This window comes from Acipenser ruthenus, chromosome 6 (assembly GCF_902713425.1).
Source record: "Acipenser ruthenus chromosome 6, fAciRut3.2 maternal haplotype, whole genome shotgun sequence".
NCBI lineage: Eukaryota > Metazoa > Chordata > Actinopteri > Acipenseriformes > Acipenseridae > Acipenser > Acipenser ruthenus.
In genome coordinates, this window is record NC_081194.1 from 78773790 (window position 1) to 78788583 (window position 14794).

Consider the following 14794-nt stretch of genomic DNA (forward strand, 5'->3'; position numbering starts at 1 on the left):
GTATATGTGTACAGAGAACGAGTTTGATCATTGTTTATGTATTCATCAGGAATTCGCATCCCTGTTTATGTATTCATCAGGAATTCGCCTCCCTGACGTTAGTTTGTTTTTCTTCATGTTGCTCCCCTTTCTTATTGTTTTTTTTCATGTTTTCTGACTGGCTTGTGTGGCAGGTGTTCAACCAGGCCTGTTTCCTGTTGGTGCGTCTCCTGCCCATGCTGGCCTCCTACACAGAGCTGGTGCAGTACTACCTGACTGTCTCCATGGCAACTCACAGGAGCACCGGGAAGCTGCTGTCTGTCTTAGCCAACATGTTCACTGAGCTCGCCCAGAAGGTAAGGAAACTCCAGACTGGAATGTGTGCTTCTTGAAGCTGATTGTGTAGTAAATGTGGACTACATAATAGACTTAACGTGTCCAAGTTATATATTTGGTCACCCTAGTTTTAACTTCCTTTCTCCAGAAGGTTGTACACTCTGTAGTGGCAATTTCAGAACTTGTTCTATTTGCACCCTTTTCTATACGAATGCCCATTCAATTGAAAAAGGCGTAATGGTTCCCGAGTCTTCTGATTTTGATTATCCTCAATCTTCAGAATTGGTATACTGTAGGCCTGAGACACTTGGGTTAGTAGACAGTAATGGAACTCTGACCTATAAAATCGTACAATAAAACTGCTGTTTTGTTCAGTTGCGCTGATTCAGGTGCTTTGTCTCGTCACACCACAGGGATTCTGTCTTCCCAAGGAGCTGATGGAGGAAGCGGCCGGCGAGGGAGCCACAGAATTCCACGACTACGAGGGGGGCGGGATTGGAGAGGGAGAGGGCAAGAAAGACGTCAGCGACAAGATCGAGGATGAAGAACAGGTAGGGGGCAGTGGGAGAGGTTGTCACGGGCTGTGTATTGTGCACTGTGCATGTGGTATGATTGGGTTCAAACTGGATGCACCACGAACACTGTAGTTTTATATGCTGACTGGTAATCTCAAGTCCTTTTTATATGCGGACTGGTAATCTCAAATCCTTTTTATATGCGGACTGGTAATCTCAAATCCTTTTTATATGCAGACTGGTAATCTCAATTTCCGTGTGCAGGTAGAGGACACATTCCAACAGGGCCAGGAGAAAAAGGAGGAAGACGAGGAGAACAAGCCAAACATCGAGGAAGAGGACAACGCTATAGAAATGACCGAGGACTTTGATGGAAAAATGCATGATGGGGATCGAAAAGAACCAGGTTTGATGTGGCATTGAAATGTCGGTTTTAATGAACATGTTATAACTATGGTTTACTTCAGTGTAGTATAAATACCAGTAAATCAATCTTTATGTTGTAATCCAGAAACCTGCTTGGGAATGAGAGTCCAGGCTTCTGAGAATCCTGTCCTTAATAAATAATAAATACAAACCAAGCAAGTTGCTATCTGATTTCCATATTTGTATTCGAGGCTTGAAAAAGCATCACATGCTTATAAGCCACTAAATGGAGCCTATTTGAAAATATTGTTCTTTTGAAGTTTGAAGGTTACTCTTCTGTTGGTTCTGAGGATGGATTTGAACCAACAAAACAATTATGAAGACAATGCCACGTTTCCATCCGCACAATGAAACCCGATCCGAACTCTTTACAATATCAAACAGGCTACCCAGGCTAGTTTCTTTAATGGTTTCCCTTTTGAATCTATGATTGAGTGTTTCTTAAGTTCATGATGAACCAACAAGAACCCCCTGGTTGGAATAAGCAGTAAGAGTCTGGCTGTGAAGGATGCTTTCATGCGGTTTTGAATGTTGCTGTCTGCAGGGGAGGATGACGAGCAGCAGTCGGAGAGCGAGAGTGAGGAGGAGCTGGATAAACAGATGGGTAACCTGGGCGAGGGGGAAGCTGACAAGCTGGACGAGAGACTCTGGGGTGATGAGGATGACGATGAGGATGAAGGTGCCAGCGACAAGGAGGAGGAGTCCGGCCAGGGAATGGATGAGGTAAAAGATGTACTGGTTTATTAGCCAAGATATTAAGACAAAAAATTACAAGACACAGCAAGAGTACACAGACAGTCTCCATATATCATACCCAAATGTGTTCTTATCAGGTAACTTTCCACAAGCTTGCCTTTGCATTGGATTTATAGGAAATACATATGCAAAGCCTAGCAACATACATAAATAGAAACATATTCCAAATACAACATGTTCTCTTCTAACGCTTTGTAGAGCAAGTGTGTACAGTGTAACATGGTGGCCCTATTCTGAAGCAAGTGTACAGACTGCTCAACATTCTCAGAGAACAATAGATTTACATTACTGGTATAAAACTAAAGAAATTCAGTACTGAATTGATCCTTCCTGCAACTAACCCTGTGGTTATGCTCTGCTGTCTTTTGTAGCCACTTTTTAAAAAAAAAAATTCAAACTGTGGTAATTGTGTGCAATTCTTTAATGCTAACACTGCATAATTAAAATATAATGTGGAAAATGATTGTAAATTATTATTTTTTTTAATCCATAAAAGCATTTTTTCCTGGACATAATTCCCTCCAAAGGAACAGAGGTGTATCGTATTTAAAATCTGGAATAATTGGAATGGAATGATGTGCTTTCAGGGGGAATCTGAACTCGTTGCGAAGGATGACAACTTGGATGCAGGAAACTCAAACAAAGAGGACAAGAAACAACAGGATAAAGATGAAGAGCCTGCTGACACTGGAGAAGGAAAGGAGAAGATTCACGAGCAACTTGATGAGGTAATACTGTGAGGCTGTGTCAGTCAGGGCAGCTTGATGAGGTATTACTGTGAGGCTATGTCAGTCAGGGCAGCTTGATGAGGTAATACTGCGAGGCTGTGTCAGGACAGCTTGATGAGGTATTACTATGAGGCTCTGTCAGTCAGGGCAGCTTGATGAGGTAATACTGTGAGGCTGTGTCAGGGCAGCTTGATGAGGTATTAATGCGAGGCTGTGTCAGTCAGGGCAGCTTGATGAGGTATTACTGCGAGGCGGTGTCAGGGCAGCTTGATGAGGTATTACTGTGAGGCTGTGTCAGGGCAGCTTGATGAGGTATTACTGCGAGGTTGTGTCAGTCGGGGCAGCTTGATGAGGTATTACTGCGAGGCTGTGTCAGTCAGGGCAGCTTGATGAGGTAATACTCTGAGGCTGTGTCAGTCAGGGCAGCTTGATGAGGTATTACTGTGAGGCTGTGCCAGGGTGGCTGTGTGCGTTTCGTATAAAGCATGTGATTCTGAGCTGTCCGTGTTTGTGTTGCTCAGAGGGAGTATGACGAGAACGAGGTGGACCCTTACCATGGCAACCAGGAGAAGCAGCCAGAGGCTGAGGCCATGGACCTGCCTGAGGACCTGAACCTGGACAACGAAGAGGACAAGGGGGAGGAGCAGGAGGAGGGTGAGGAGAATGAGGAGAAAAGGGAGGGAGGGAGGGAGGGAGGCTGGCTCTTTTAAAATCAAGCCATACCACAGTGAATTTAGTCATTTTACCCTTGTCCATTTGATTTAAAATGCACCTTCAAAATACCTGTATGGATGAACCCGGGACAAGTAGATATGTATATGAGGAGAGAAAGAGGTACAAAAACTCTTTGTAGCAGAAGTGCATGTCATTTTTAGGTGTAGATAACCGTCATATACACAATCATCAGTGATTTTTGAATATGAATAAATAATCAGTGCAATAAATAATCAAAACAAAAAATAATTCATGAAATAGCATTATTGCACAATTATTGTTCCAAAATGATTATGCCTGATTTCCAGTGTTTCTTATCCGTCCCACTCCAGAGGAGAATCCCTTTGAGATCGAGGAGAAGCCAATGGAGACGGATGACAAGGAGGAGAAGGAGCAGCAGGAGGGAGTGGAGGGGCAGGCAGAGGAGAGCCAGGGAGAGGAGAGGATGGAGGAGGAGGTGGGGGGCGAACACAAAGAGGAGGAGGAGGAGGAGGGGGGCGAACACAAAGAGGAGGAGGAGGAGGGCGGTGAACACAAAGAGGATGGGGACCCTGAGGAAGAGGGGGCCGAGGCAGATGCAGCTCCAGAGAATAAAGAGGAAGAGGAGGAGAACGAGGCAGCTGGAGACAAGGAAGAAAAGGGAGTCCACACAGATCAGGGCCAGCAACCCAAGGTCTGTGCTTTTCTTATTCTGCTTCAATTCGAGACATGACAAACGAGGGCAAGCGGGCCCCGTTGCATCATTTATTATTCGGCTCCTTACTGAGCATTAAAAAATAAGTGAATAGCAGAAATAATCTGATAATGCATTTGTTTATGGAAATGTTATCTTAGCTTCTTACTTTATTATTGAGTAGTTTGAAGTTATAGATAATGTTGTGTATCAATAACCAGCCAAACAACAAAATATAACATCGCTGTTCTCCGAAGATGCAGTAGTCTGCAATATGTAATGCAAAACTTTTTTTTTTAACATATGCAAGTTTTGTTTTATTGTGTGATAGCTCTGTACACCACAGCATTTGACCGAACACGGTATTCTCAGCTAGCTGATATTTTTCATGTCTGTGCCCAGGGAGAGGAGGCGAGTGCTGAGGAGGACAAGGAGAAGGAGTTCCCCGAGTCCGCGGAGAGGAAGCAGCACGAAGCCGACGGGCAGACAGGGGAGGAGAACCTGCAGAGCGACAGTGCTGTGGAGCTGGCTGGCGCAGCGTCAGAGAGGGACCAGGCCAAGGAGGTAAACCAGCAGCACATTTTTCATCAAAGTCTTTCTGAAAAGAATGGTTTGATTCAGGAATGATCCCCTAACCGCAATATAATAGAGGCACACAAAATATCTAGAGAGTCCATCAAGTTAGGATGGAACTCGGTTAGTACATTCTTAAGCTATTGGTTATTGAAATTAGAATCTGGATATATACCTATATCTGCTTTGTCCATTTGTGATGAAACTTGTTTAGTAAGTTACGGTTTGGTATTTGTGATAGTATTTGTATTTAAGTGCAACTGTAAAACATGTTCTATGTGCAGTGACTTGACACACAGTACCTGTCTGTGTATGTATTGCACAGGAGCATGGCAGTGGGGCTGCTGATGCTAGTCAGTCTGAAGGTCATGAGTCCAAACTCATGGCGCGAGTCTCATCGCAGAAGCAGACCAAGGACAGAACTCAGGTAAGTGCATTCCTTCAGTCTTCTGAAACAATATTAAAAGGCTGCTGTTTCCCTTGCCTGACCGTTTTTTAATATTGCATAGTTTTCCCATCAGTGCTGTCTGGAATATTAAATACATCTGCATAAAAACATCCTTAAAGGTATGTCAAAAGAAGGTAGGAATTGGCTACCATTTATCAAAACCATGAGATAACTGAGGGAGGTTCGCCTTGTAGTTTTACAATGAAATAACTAAGAAAGGCACATTTCTACTTTTGCTTTTAACTGCAGTTGGGCCGCCCTGAAATTTCAGTTGAATTAGGTGATGCTATGGGCAGTTTTAATGGGGCATGTTGACCTGTAAACGGGCTATGTGTTACAGTTGAATTAGGTGATGCTATGGGCAGTTTAATGGGGCATGTTCACGTGTAAACTGGCTATTTCAGAGTTTCAAGCGGAAGCCTGGGCAGGCAGACAATGAGAGATCCACTGGAGACTACAACGAGCGAATCCACAAGAGGCTGCGCACAGTGGAGGCCGGTGCAGAGAAGAGGGAGGACAGGGCTCAGCCTGATGGGAAGAAGGAGGAGTCCGATGTATACGAGCACGTCAAGGAGGGAGCAGAGTCTTACGATGCTCAGACTTACGGTAGGGCAGCAGTACACTTTTACCAGCTGGACTATGCGCTCTGACACCTGCATTGCTCATGGTTATTTCTTCATTTATTTTATTTTTTGTATCTACAAAAAATGTTTTTAAACCACCCCACTTCTATAAAACTCAGGAACATTTTCCACATACAGTAGGGATTTTTTTATGTAGTACACAGTATATATTTGTCCTGTAACAGTACAGATACATAAAAAGGTGAATTTATTGCTTGAAAGTACATACGATACCTCTCATTAAGAACACGACTGCGCGTGTAATTTGAGGGTTGTGGTTGAATGCTCTCCTTTGCCGGCTGTAGATGTTGCCAGTGCAGAACAGCAGAAACCAGCGGGAGCCGCCCAGGAGGAAGAGGAGGAGAACGAGGGGAGTGATGTTGCCATGGAAACTGAGGAACAGAAGGATGAGGATCTGCAAGCAGTGGATGCACATGAGTTGAAACCAGAGCAAAATAAGTCCACCTCCTCCAAGACTGAGGGTAAGTTGGAACCTGATTGTGTGAGTTTTCAGCTCAGAAGGATTTGATTGATCCAGATTTTCTATTGCTGTTAGGTGATCTACACGTGATCTTTTATAGAAGGTTTTTCTAAAGTATATTAATGACCGCCAAGTCAGATATTGTAACGCATGATTTAATTTGATTTTGATGGTATTAACCGTTTTTGCCAACAAAAATATTGGACGGCAGGGACCTGGTAGTGATGAAGTAAATGGCACAGTGAAAGAATGTTTTTGTAACAAGTACAGTACTTATACCTTGTTTTGTGAGAGTTATTTGGTTTCATATGTTGGCCCACACTTACATAAGAGCTCAACCATGGCTGTAAATGATGGGTAAATACTAGGGGTGTAATGATACACTAATATTATGATATGCAGGGCCAGATAGGATCTATCTATCTATCTATCTATCTATCTATCTATCTATCTATCTATCTCGCTATCTCTCTATCCCTATCTATCTCTCTATCTCACAATATGCAGGGAGGATATATATCACGATACACATGGCCAGATATATAACCCAATATGCAGGGTCAGATAGGATATGTATCACTATACATGTGATGGTTCTAATAGGCTACCTGATGGACCTTTTTATTAAAGATAAATATTAAATGGGATAGGAAGACTGTATACCTACCATTTATAAAGCACATATTCTTCATTCAAGAACCATTCGATTAACTACAATCTTGTGTTACAATACAAACAATACACACCTTTATTACTATACAGTATATCATGTAGACAAGGAATCCTTACACCCCTAGGAAATACTGTACAGCACAAGGCAAAGATCTTCACCAATTTACTAATGACAAGCCCTTAATATTGGTTTCTTCTATACTTTCACTTTCATGAATCTCTTCAAAACATTGCAACATGGTGTTAATTTTGCATATATGCACCCCTGCATGTGCACTTGTGTGGGTGGTTGGATGGTATTAAGATGAATGCAGAGTACTGTGCAGGTTTCAGTGCGTTCTGGTCTGTTGTTGTCAGGTGTGGAGAATGCAGAGCTGGAGCTGCAGCCCCCACGGATTGAAGAGGAGGAGCATGAGAAAGAGGAGTCTCAGAACAGCAGAACGGATGAGAAGCTGGACAGGCCAACGGAGTCCACTGTGCACACTGTGCCTGAGCTTCTGATGGACACGTCCGCAGAGGTACAGGAAGCAGGGCAGCAGGGTCTGAGGACCGCTCTTATCAGCAGGGTCTGTGGACTTCTCTCTTATCAGCAGGGTCTGTGGACTTCTCTCTTATCAGCAGGGTCTGTGGACTTCTCACTTATCAGCAGGGTCTGTGGACTTCTCTCTTATCAGCAGGGTCTGAGGACTTCTCACTTATCAGCAGGGTCTGTGGACTTCTCTCTTATCAGCAGGGTCTGTGGACTTCTCTCTTATCAGCAGGGTCTGAGGACTTCTCACTTATCAGCAGGGTCTGTGGACTTCTCTCTTATCAGCAGGGTCTGTGGACTTCTCTCTTATCAGCAGGGTCTGTGGACTTCTCTCTTATCAGCAGGGTCTGTGGACTTCTCTCTTATCAGCAGGGTCTGTGGACTTCTCTCTTATCAGCAGGGTCTGAGGACTTCTCTCTTTTCAGCAGGGTCTGAGGACTTCTCTCTTATCAGCAGGGTCTGTGGACTTCTCTCTTATCAGCAGGGTCTGAGGACTTCTCTCTTATCAGCAGGGTCTGAGGACTTCTCTCTTATCAGCAGGGTCTGAGGACTTCTCTCTTATCAGCAGGGTCTGAGGACTTCTCTCTTATCAGCAGGGTCTGAGGATGTCTCTTATCAGCAGGGTCTGAGGATGTCTCTTATCAGCAGGGTCTGAGGACTTCTCTCTTATCAGCAGGGTCTGAGGATGTCTCTTATCAGCAGGGTCTGTGGACTTCTCTCTTATCAGCAGGGTCTGTGGACTTCTCTCTTATCAGCAGGGTCTGTGGACTTCTCTCTTATCAGCAGGGTCTGTGGACTTCTCTCTTATCAGCAGGGTCTGTGGACTTCTCTCTTATCAGCAGGGTCTGAGGACTTCTCTCTTTTCAGCAGGGTCTGAGGACTTCTCTCTTATCAGCAGGGTCTGTGGACTTCTCTCTTATCAGCAGGGTCTGAGGACTTCTCTCTTATCAGCAGGGTCTGAGGACTTCTCTCTTATCAGCAGGGTCTGAGGACTTCTCTCTTATCAGCAGGGTCTGAGGACTTCTCTCTTATCAGCAGGGTCTGAGGATGTCTCTTATCAGCAGGGTCTGAGGATGTCTCTTATCAGCAGGGTCTGAGGATGTCTCTTATCAGCAGGGTCTGAGGACTTCTCTCTTATCAGCAGGGTCTGAGGATGTCTCTTATCAGCAGGGTCTGTGGACTTCTCTCTTATCAGCAGGGTCTGTGGACTTCTCACTTATCAGCAGGGTCTGAGGACTTCTCTCTTATCAGCAGGGTCTGAGGATGTCTCTTATCAGCAGGGTCTGTGGACTTCTCTCTTATCAGCAGGGTCTGAGGACTTCTCTCTTATCAGCAGGGTCTGAGGACTTCTCTCTTATCAGCAGGGTCTGAGGACTTCTCTCTTTTCAGCAGGGTCTGAGGATGTCTCTTATCAGCAGGGTCTGTGGACTTCTCTCTTATCAGCAGGGTCTGTGGACTTCTCACTTATCAGCAGGGTCTGAGGACTTCTCTTATCAGCAGGGTCTGTGGACTTCTCACTTATCAGCAGGGTCTGAGGATGTCTCTTATCAGCAGGGTCTGTGGACTTCTCTCTTATCAGCAGGGTCTGTGGACTTCTCACTTATCAGCAGGGTCTGAGGACTTCTCTTATCAGCAGGATTGGGGTCAATTCCTGTTTTTCCCACAACATTTTAAACACAACCTCCAAATTCAGTATATAAATGAATACGGATAGAATACAATAGTAGAATATATGCAGTTGAATTTTGTAAGAAATAGTCACTTGCATTTGTTTAAAACATAACTTGAAATGTAATTACAGTATGTAGTGGCAATGTAGCAATGAAACTTCTTGAATTGCTATGCACACAGTACTGTAGGTCTGCACATTTCATTTTCAACCTTGGTCCTATTGTCTTTATTAGAGATCCATAAAGGACCCTGAAGAACTCCGCAAGGAGCTGGAGCAACAGCTGGATGCCTGGCAGAAACAGCAGCCTGGAAATCAGGAAGAGGTGATGTTTACCTGCTCAAGCTTAAAGACATGAAATACTTTTCCAGTTGCTGTAGTGACAGACCGTAATACACACTCCATTGAAAACAGATCTACCCTGCTGTCTAGCTTGTTTGTCACCAGCAGTGATACAAGCTTCACTGTCCAGTGTCTGTGTTGATTATAACCGATCTTACCTTTTTTTTTTTTTTTTTTTTTTCAGGAAAGGGCTGCAGCTGAGATGTGGCAGCAGTACCAGGTGTTAACATCCCCACTGTCACAGCAACTGTGTGAACAGCTGCGTCTTATACTGGAACCAACCCGGGCTGCAAAGCTCAAGTGAGTTCTGTTCCTGTAGACAACACTAACAGTGAGAGAGTAACTTGTCATGTAACGGAATACATAACCAAGCCGTTCCAGGTTTTAATACCATCAACTAAATGCATAAGTGGTCCTGTATTAATAAGAAGCCTATTGATGTCTGCATCTTGAATGGAGAACCCACCTCTGTGACCTGTGTCTGCAGCTGAGTTGCATCTCCCTCTCTTCCCTTTTGCAGGGGTGATTTCCGCACAGGGAAGCGGCTGAATATGCGCAAGGTCATCCCGTACATTGCCAGCCAGTTCCGGAAGGATAAAATCTGGCTTCGCAGGACCAAGCCCAGCAAACGGGAATACCAGATCTGCCTGGCTGTGGATGACTCTTCAAGTATGATAGATAACCATTCAAAACAGGTACAAAAAGCATGCAATGAGAAATGCCAGAACCCAATACAAAAATTGATGTATTTTTGCTTTTAATAAAATAATTTAATAGTTTAAATAGTTTTGCCCATTCATGTTTTTGAGGGCTTTTGGGAGAATCCACATATTTTTGCTTCTTTTAAATAATAGTGTTCTCAGTGCATCATTGTTCCTGGGGATGGTAGAATGTGACGTCTGACAGTATCTATGCTCTCTGTGTTGTGCAGCTGGCTTTCGAGTCCCTGTCAGTGATTGGGAACGCACTCGCTCTTCTTGAAGTGGGACAGATTTCTGTGTGCAGGTGGGTACTGAAATTCAAAAGGTGCCTTGGATAATAAGCTGTCTCATCTCTCAGTCAGAGTTGTTTTATACCTACTAGAATTCACTGCTCAACCGGGGGTCCACGGCCCCTGAGGGGGCCTTGAGGAGGTTTCAAGGGGTCCTCCAAAAATAAACCAGAGAATGTGTTATTTTCCCTGCATGCTTATGTCATAAGCATGCACAGAAATGAACGTGTTCTCAGGTTACATAACACATTCTTTCTTGGGTTACGTAAGGTGTAATAGAGCTATTTCAGCAGGAGCACAACAGATTACAAAGGAAAGGAAAAATCATTGGAAACGCACACAATAAATACCAGATATGGATGCATTTTTAATTCGACCTTCAGCATCAAAACAACAAAACACACAGAATGATGATCCAGAACTTCAACAAGTTTAACTGTAAGGGCTGAAGAACAGCGAGGAACAGCAACATTCATTTTTTTTTGCAAAAGACGGCTAAGGAACTGCTTGGTATTAAAGCTGTAATGAAATCCACAACTACCGCGGATAGAAAGCTTGCAGTGTCATCGTACATAGTGGCACAGAAAATTGCTAAAGCAAAAAAATCGCATACGATTGCTGAGGAGTTGATAATGCCGTGTGCCACTGAAATTGTAAAGGAAATGTTTGGAGAGCAGAAGGCCAAGGAACTGGCTAAAATAGCAATGTCAAATGACACTGTCAAACAGATCGCTTTTATGCCAGAAGACATAGTTTCGCAGTGCATTGATCGGCTGTGTGACAATGATTTTCCTACAACTCAATGAATCCACAGACATTTAAAAAATGTCCCATTTACTTGCCTATGTTCGGTATGTGTGGAATAAAGGAATAAAGGAAGACTTTTTGTTTTGCAAGAAGTTTAGGACAACAACAAGGTCAGACGATATTTTCAAACTGTTAGATGATTTTCTGACTTCAGCAGAAATCGGCTGGACTAATTGCACTGGGGTCTGTACTGATGGAGCCGCAGCAATGACTGGAAAGCATTCTGGTGTTGAATAAAATCTGTTGCACCTCGTGCTATTCGGACACATTGCTTTTTACACGGAGAGGCGCTTGCTGTTCTGAACACAGTGGTAACACTCGTTCATTTCATTAAATCCAGAGCAACAGACTCCAGGTGCTTTGCTGCACTTTATGAGGAAGTGGGCACAGAGCACCATTCCTTGCTCATGCATACAGAGGTGAGATGGCCATCTTGAGGCAGACTGCTTACCTGTATATTTAATCTAAGGCTAATAAGAAACCCGAACTTGCCGAAGTGCTGAAAGATGACGTGTGGCTGGCAAAACTGGGTTACCTCGCAGACATATTCAGTGAAATGAATAAGCTGAATACAACTATGCACGGTGGGAGCACTCATTGTATTGCCCAGCGTGAAAGAATTTCTTCTGGAAATTCAAATTAGAACCAGTTAAGGTACAAAGATCTGAAGTACAAGTAGAATGAAAAAGTATGAAGTATCTCTAACTTAAATAATCCTGAATGCTACATCTTGGATACTTAAATAATCCTGCTAAAACCAGTTTTTATTTATTCTTCTCTTTTCTAGTGGACCTCTTTTTCGTAAATTTATACTTTTAGAAAATAGAGAAGGTTGGAATTAATGTAATGTGCTTGCAAACATCTATGTAGATCTGAATAGAGAAATATCCCCTTTTCAAATACAGTATATGAAACCTGTTTTAATGGGCATGATGTCCCGCTAGTGCAGCAGGTCCTAAATGTTACTAAATTTCTACTAATGCTGAGAATTCGAATGACTGAGTGGCATATTTGTTCTTAATTTTACCCAAACCAATATGTTTTGGCAATGGTGACTGCTATGAGAACCTCTCAAAGTATTACTCGTATGAACTTCTTGTTCTACATAAATAGGTTTTATTTGACCCTGCTGCAGAGTGCCCATAGAGCCAGCTGGAATCTGTCTTGCAAGATAACTTCATTCTTTTAGACAGTATATATTTTGTTTTTACTGTGCAGTAGTAGATTTGTAAGGTTTCTGTATTTTTCTTTCAGTTTTGGAGAGACTGTTCAGCTTTTACACCCATTTCATGAACAGTTTAATGACCAGTCCGGAGCCAGAATACTTCGACTCTGCAAATTTCAACAGAAGAAGACTAAAATCGCCCAGGTGTGTAGCGAAATGATTTGTGATCCAAGCAGTCTAGCCTGATTTACTTAAGGTAACCCCAGAGTCAATCAACAGCCAGGTTTTTTGAGCATCTTGCGCATTCTGTTTCAGCAGTTACAAATGATGTTAAACGTTTACTACTAACCTTAAAAATCTCTTTTGAAATGCTTCCCCTTTTTGCCTTGCAGTTTTTGGAATCGGCAGCCAGCATGTTTGTTGCAGCTCGACAGCAGTCCCACAGCTGCAGTAACACAGGTGAGTAGTGGACCTCTTTCAACACTGCAGACCTCGTACACTCCACGTCAAGCAGCAGACCTGGTCCCTATCAGGGGTATATCCTCATATACATTTACTGCATGGCTTATTCCCATACAAAATACCTGAAAAATATTGTATTATTGATAGTATGGTGCAAAGTTAGTAGTCAGTAAATGAGAGGATCCAATACGAAGTCACTTGAGTTTTGTAACCGCTGGATTTTTGCATTCTGCAGAGAGTGTTTGTTGCTCCTTTTGAACTTGAGTATTTGTATCCCTAGAAACGGCTCAGTTATTGCTGATCGTGTCTGATGGAAGAGGCCTTTTCTTGGAAGGGAAGGAACGGGTCACAGCAGCAGTTCAGGCAGCTCGAAACGCCAACATCTTTGTCATCTTCGTGGTGCTGGACAACCCCAATTCCAGGGTAAGAGCCCAGAACGGGTCATTGGGGTTTAAATCTATAAACTTTGATGCAAAAATAACCAATAAAGAAATCCGTCATGGGACTGTAAACTTGTTGCTTTGAGTATCCGACTTATAAACACCCAAAGGTGGTGTTCCGCAGTAAAGAAAATTCACACATGCCCATTTTCTTGTGATTTTTCAGGACTCCATACTGGACATTAAGGTTCCCATCTTCAAAGGTCCTGGAGAAATGCCCGAGATCCGCTCCTACATGGAAGAGTTCCCGTTCCCATTCTACATGATCCTGCGAGACGTGAACGCTCTCCCGGAGACACTGAGCGACGCACTGCGACAGTGGTTTGAGCTGGTCGCAGCGACCGACCAGTAGTGAACAAGCCTGGAAAAACACACCATACACAATGATATACATGGAAACATACATATACATGGAAACATACATATACATAGATAAATCAGTATACATTGCTGCTACAGTTAAGAGCGAGGGCTGAAGGGACCTGCTTCTTGCATGTGCCTTTTTTCTTTTTCTTTTTACCACAAGCTCATTCTCTGTGGAACTGTTACCTGGTTACAGTGGGTCTTTGCTTTCACTGCCCTCAAGAGAACTGAAGAAATATTTACCGAAATATACAGGTTTTCCTTTTGTAAATGTAATATTTCAGAAGCCGAGTTGTTTTAGAGCGCGATACACTTTGTAAAGCGGTTTATGTTTTGTCAGAAACTGTTGTATAAAATAAAGATGACATTGCTGGCTGATCAGCACCCTTTTAATATTGAAAAAAACAAGGTCAAAGCAAAAAGTATTTCCAAATGTTTTGTTCAAATCGAAATGCATCATGTTTAAGTACGTCTGGTTCTTTATTTTAGTTCAATTTTTTTTCTTTCAAAGGACTGCGCTGCAGTAATGGCTACAATGAACATGAGCTGAGTTACAGTGCAGATGGTTATAGGAGTAGTGCTGTAATGCCCAATGGTTGAAATATTGTAACTGTTTACTTCAGCATTGTTTGTATTTGCTTTAATGCAGCTCATTGTGTTTTAAGTTATTGTACAGACGGCATATATTTTAGCATGATTGTGTTCACTGGTTCATATTGGTGCAATGCTGGAAATCCCTGAACACAGATAGTTCAACAGGCTGCAGAAGAACGGTTTCAGAGTGAATATAGCAAACCTTCAAATGCTGCATACAGGCAGTTCAGATTGAATTGTGAACTATGCAGGTACTCGGTAAGTGTGGCCATTATGTTTTGTATTCTATATAATCAAACTAAAATCACTATATATGAAGGATGTTTCGTTATGTTTATACAGCACAGTGTATCAATAATAAAAATGGGTTATCTTCTATCATGGTGTATTTGTTATTATATTTACCATCTAAGGTAACATACATTTGTGTCTTTATTAAACCTCCACAATGATGATGATGATCGTGTGTGTGTCTATATCTCTATCTCTATATTCCAAATGCATTATT

General features: G+C 42.8%; 1 protein-coding gene across 2 annotated transcripts in view; it reads left to right on the forward strand.

Annotated features, from left to right (window-relative positions):
- Positions 1 to 14664, forward strand: part of mdn1 (midasin AAA ATPase 1) — a 73709-nt gene extending 59045 nt beyond the window's left edge. For both annotated transcript variants that reach the window (XM_059025843.1, XM_059025844.1), the window contains exons 83-102: positions 174 to 335; positions 729 to 866; positions 1095 to 1236; positions 1801 to 1979; positions 2600 to 2740; positions 3262 to 3394; positions 3787 to 4127; positions 4530 to 4691; positions 5026 to 5127; positions 5553 to 5754; positions 6077 to 6253; positions 7282 to 7442; positions 9358 to 9447; positions 9649 to 9764; positions 9985 to 10159; positions 10396 to 10469; positions 12517 to 12631; positions 12820 to 12886; positions 13170 to 13312; positions 13496 to 14664. In XM_059025843.1, coding sequence (XP_058881826.1) covers positions 174 to 335; positions 729 to 866; positions 1095 to 1236; positions 1801 to 1979; positions 2600 to 2740; positions 3262 to 3394; positions 3787 to 4127; positions 4530 to 4691; positions 5026 to 5127; positions 5553 to 5754; positions 6077 to 6253; positions 7282 to 7442; positions 9358 to 9447; positions 9649 to 9764; positions 9985 to 10159; positions 10396 to 10469; positions 12517 to 12631; positions 12820 to 12886; positions 13170 to 13312; positions 13496 to 13681 — 3006 coding nt within the window. In that variant the 3' untranslated portion in view covers positions 13682 to 14664. The remainder of the gene's footprint in view (positions 1 to 173; positions 336 to 728; positions 867 to 1094; positions 1237 to 1800; positions 1980 to 2599; positions 2741 to 3261; positions 3395 to 3786; positions 4128 to 4529; positions 4692 to 5025; positions 5128 to 5552; positions 5755 to 6076; positions 6254 to 7281; positions 7443 to 9357; positions 9448 to 9648; positions 9765 to 9984; positions 10160 to 10395; positions 10470 to 12516; positions 12632 to 12819; positions 12887 to 13169; positions 13313 to 13495) is intronic.
- The last annotated feature ends 130 nt before the right edge of the window (positions 14665 to 14794 follow it).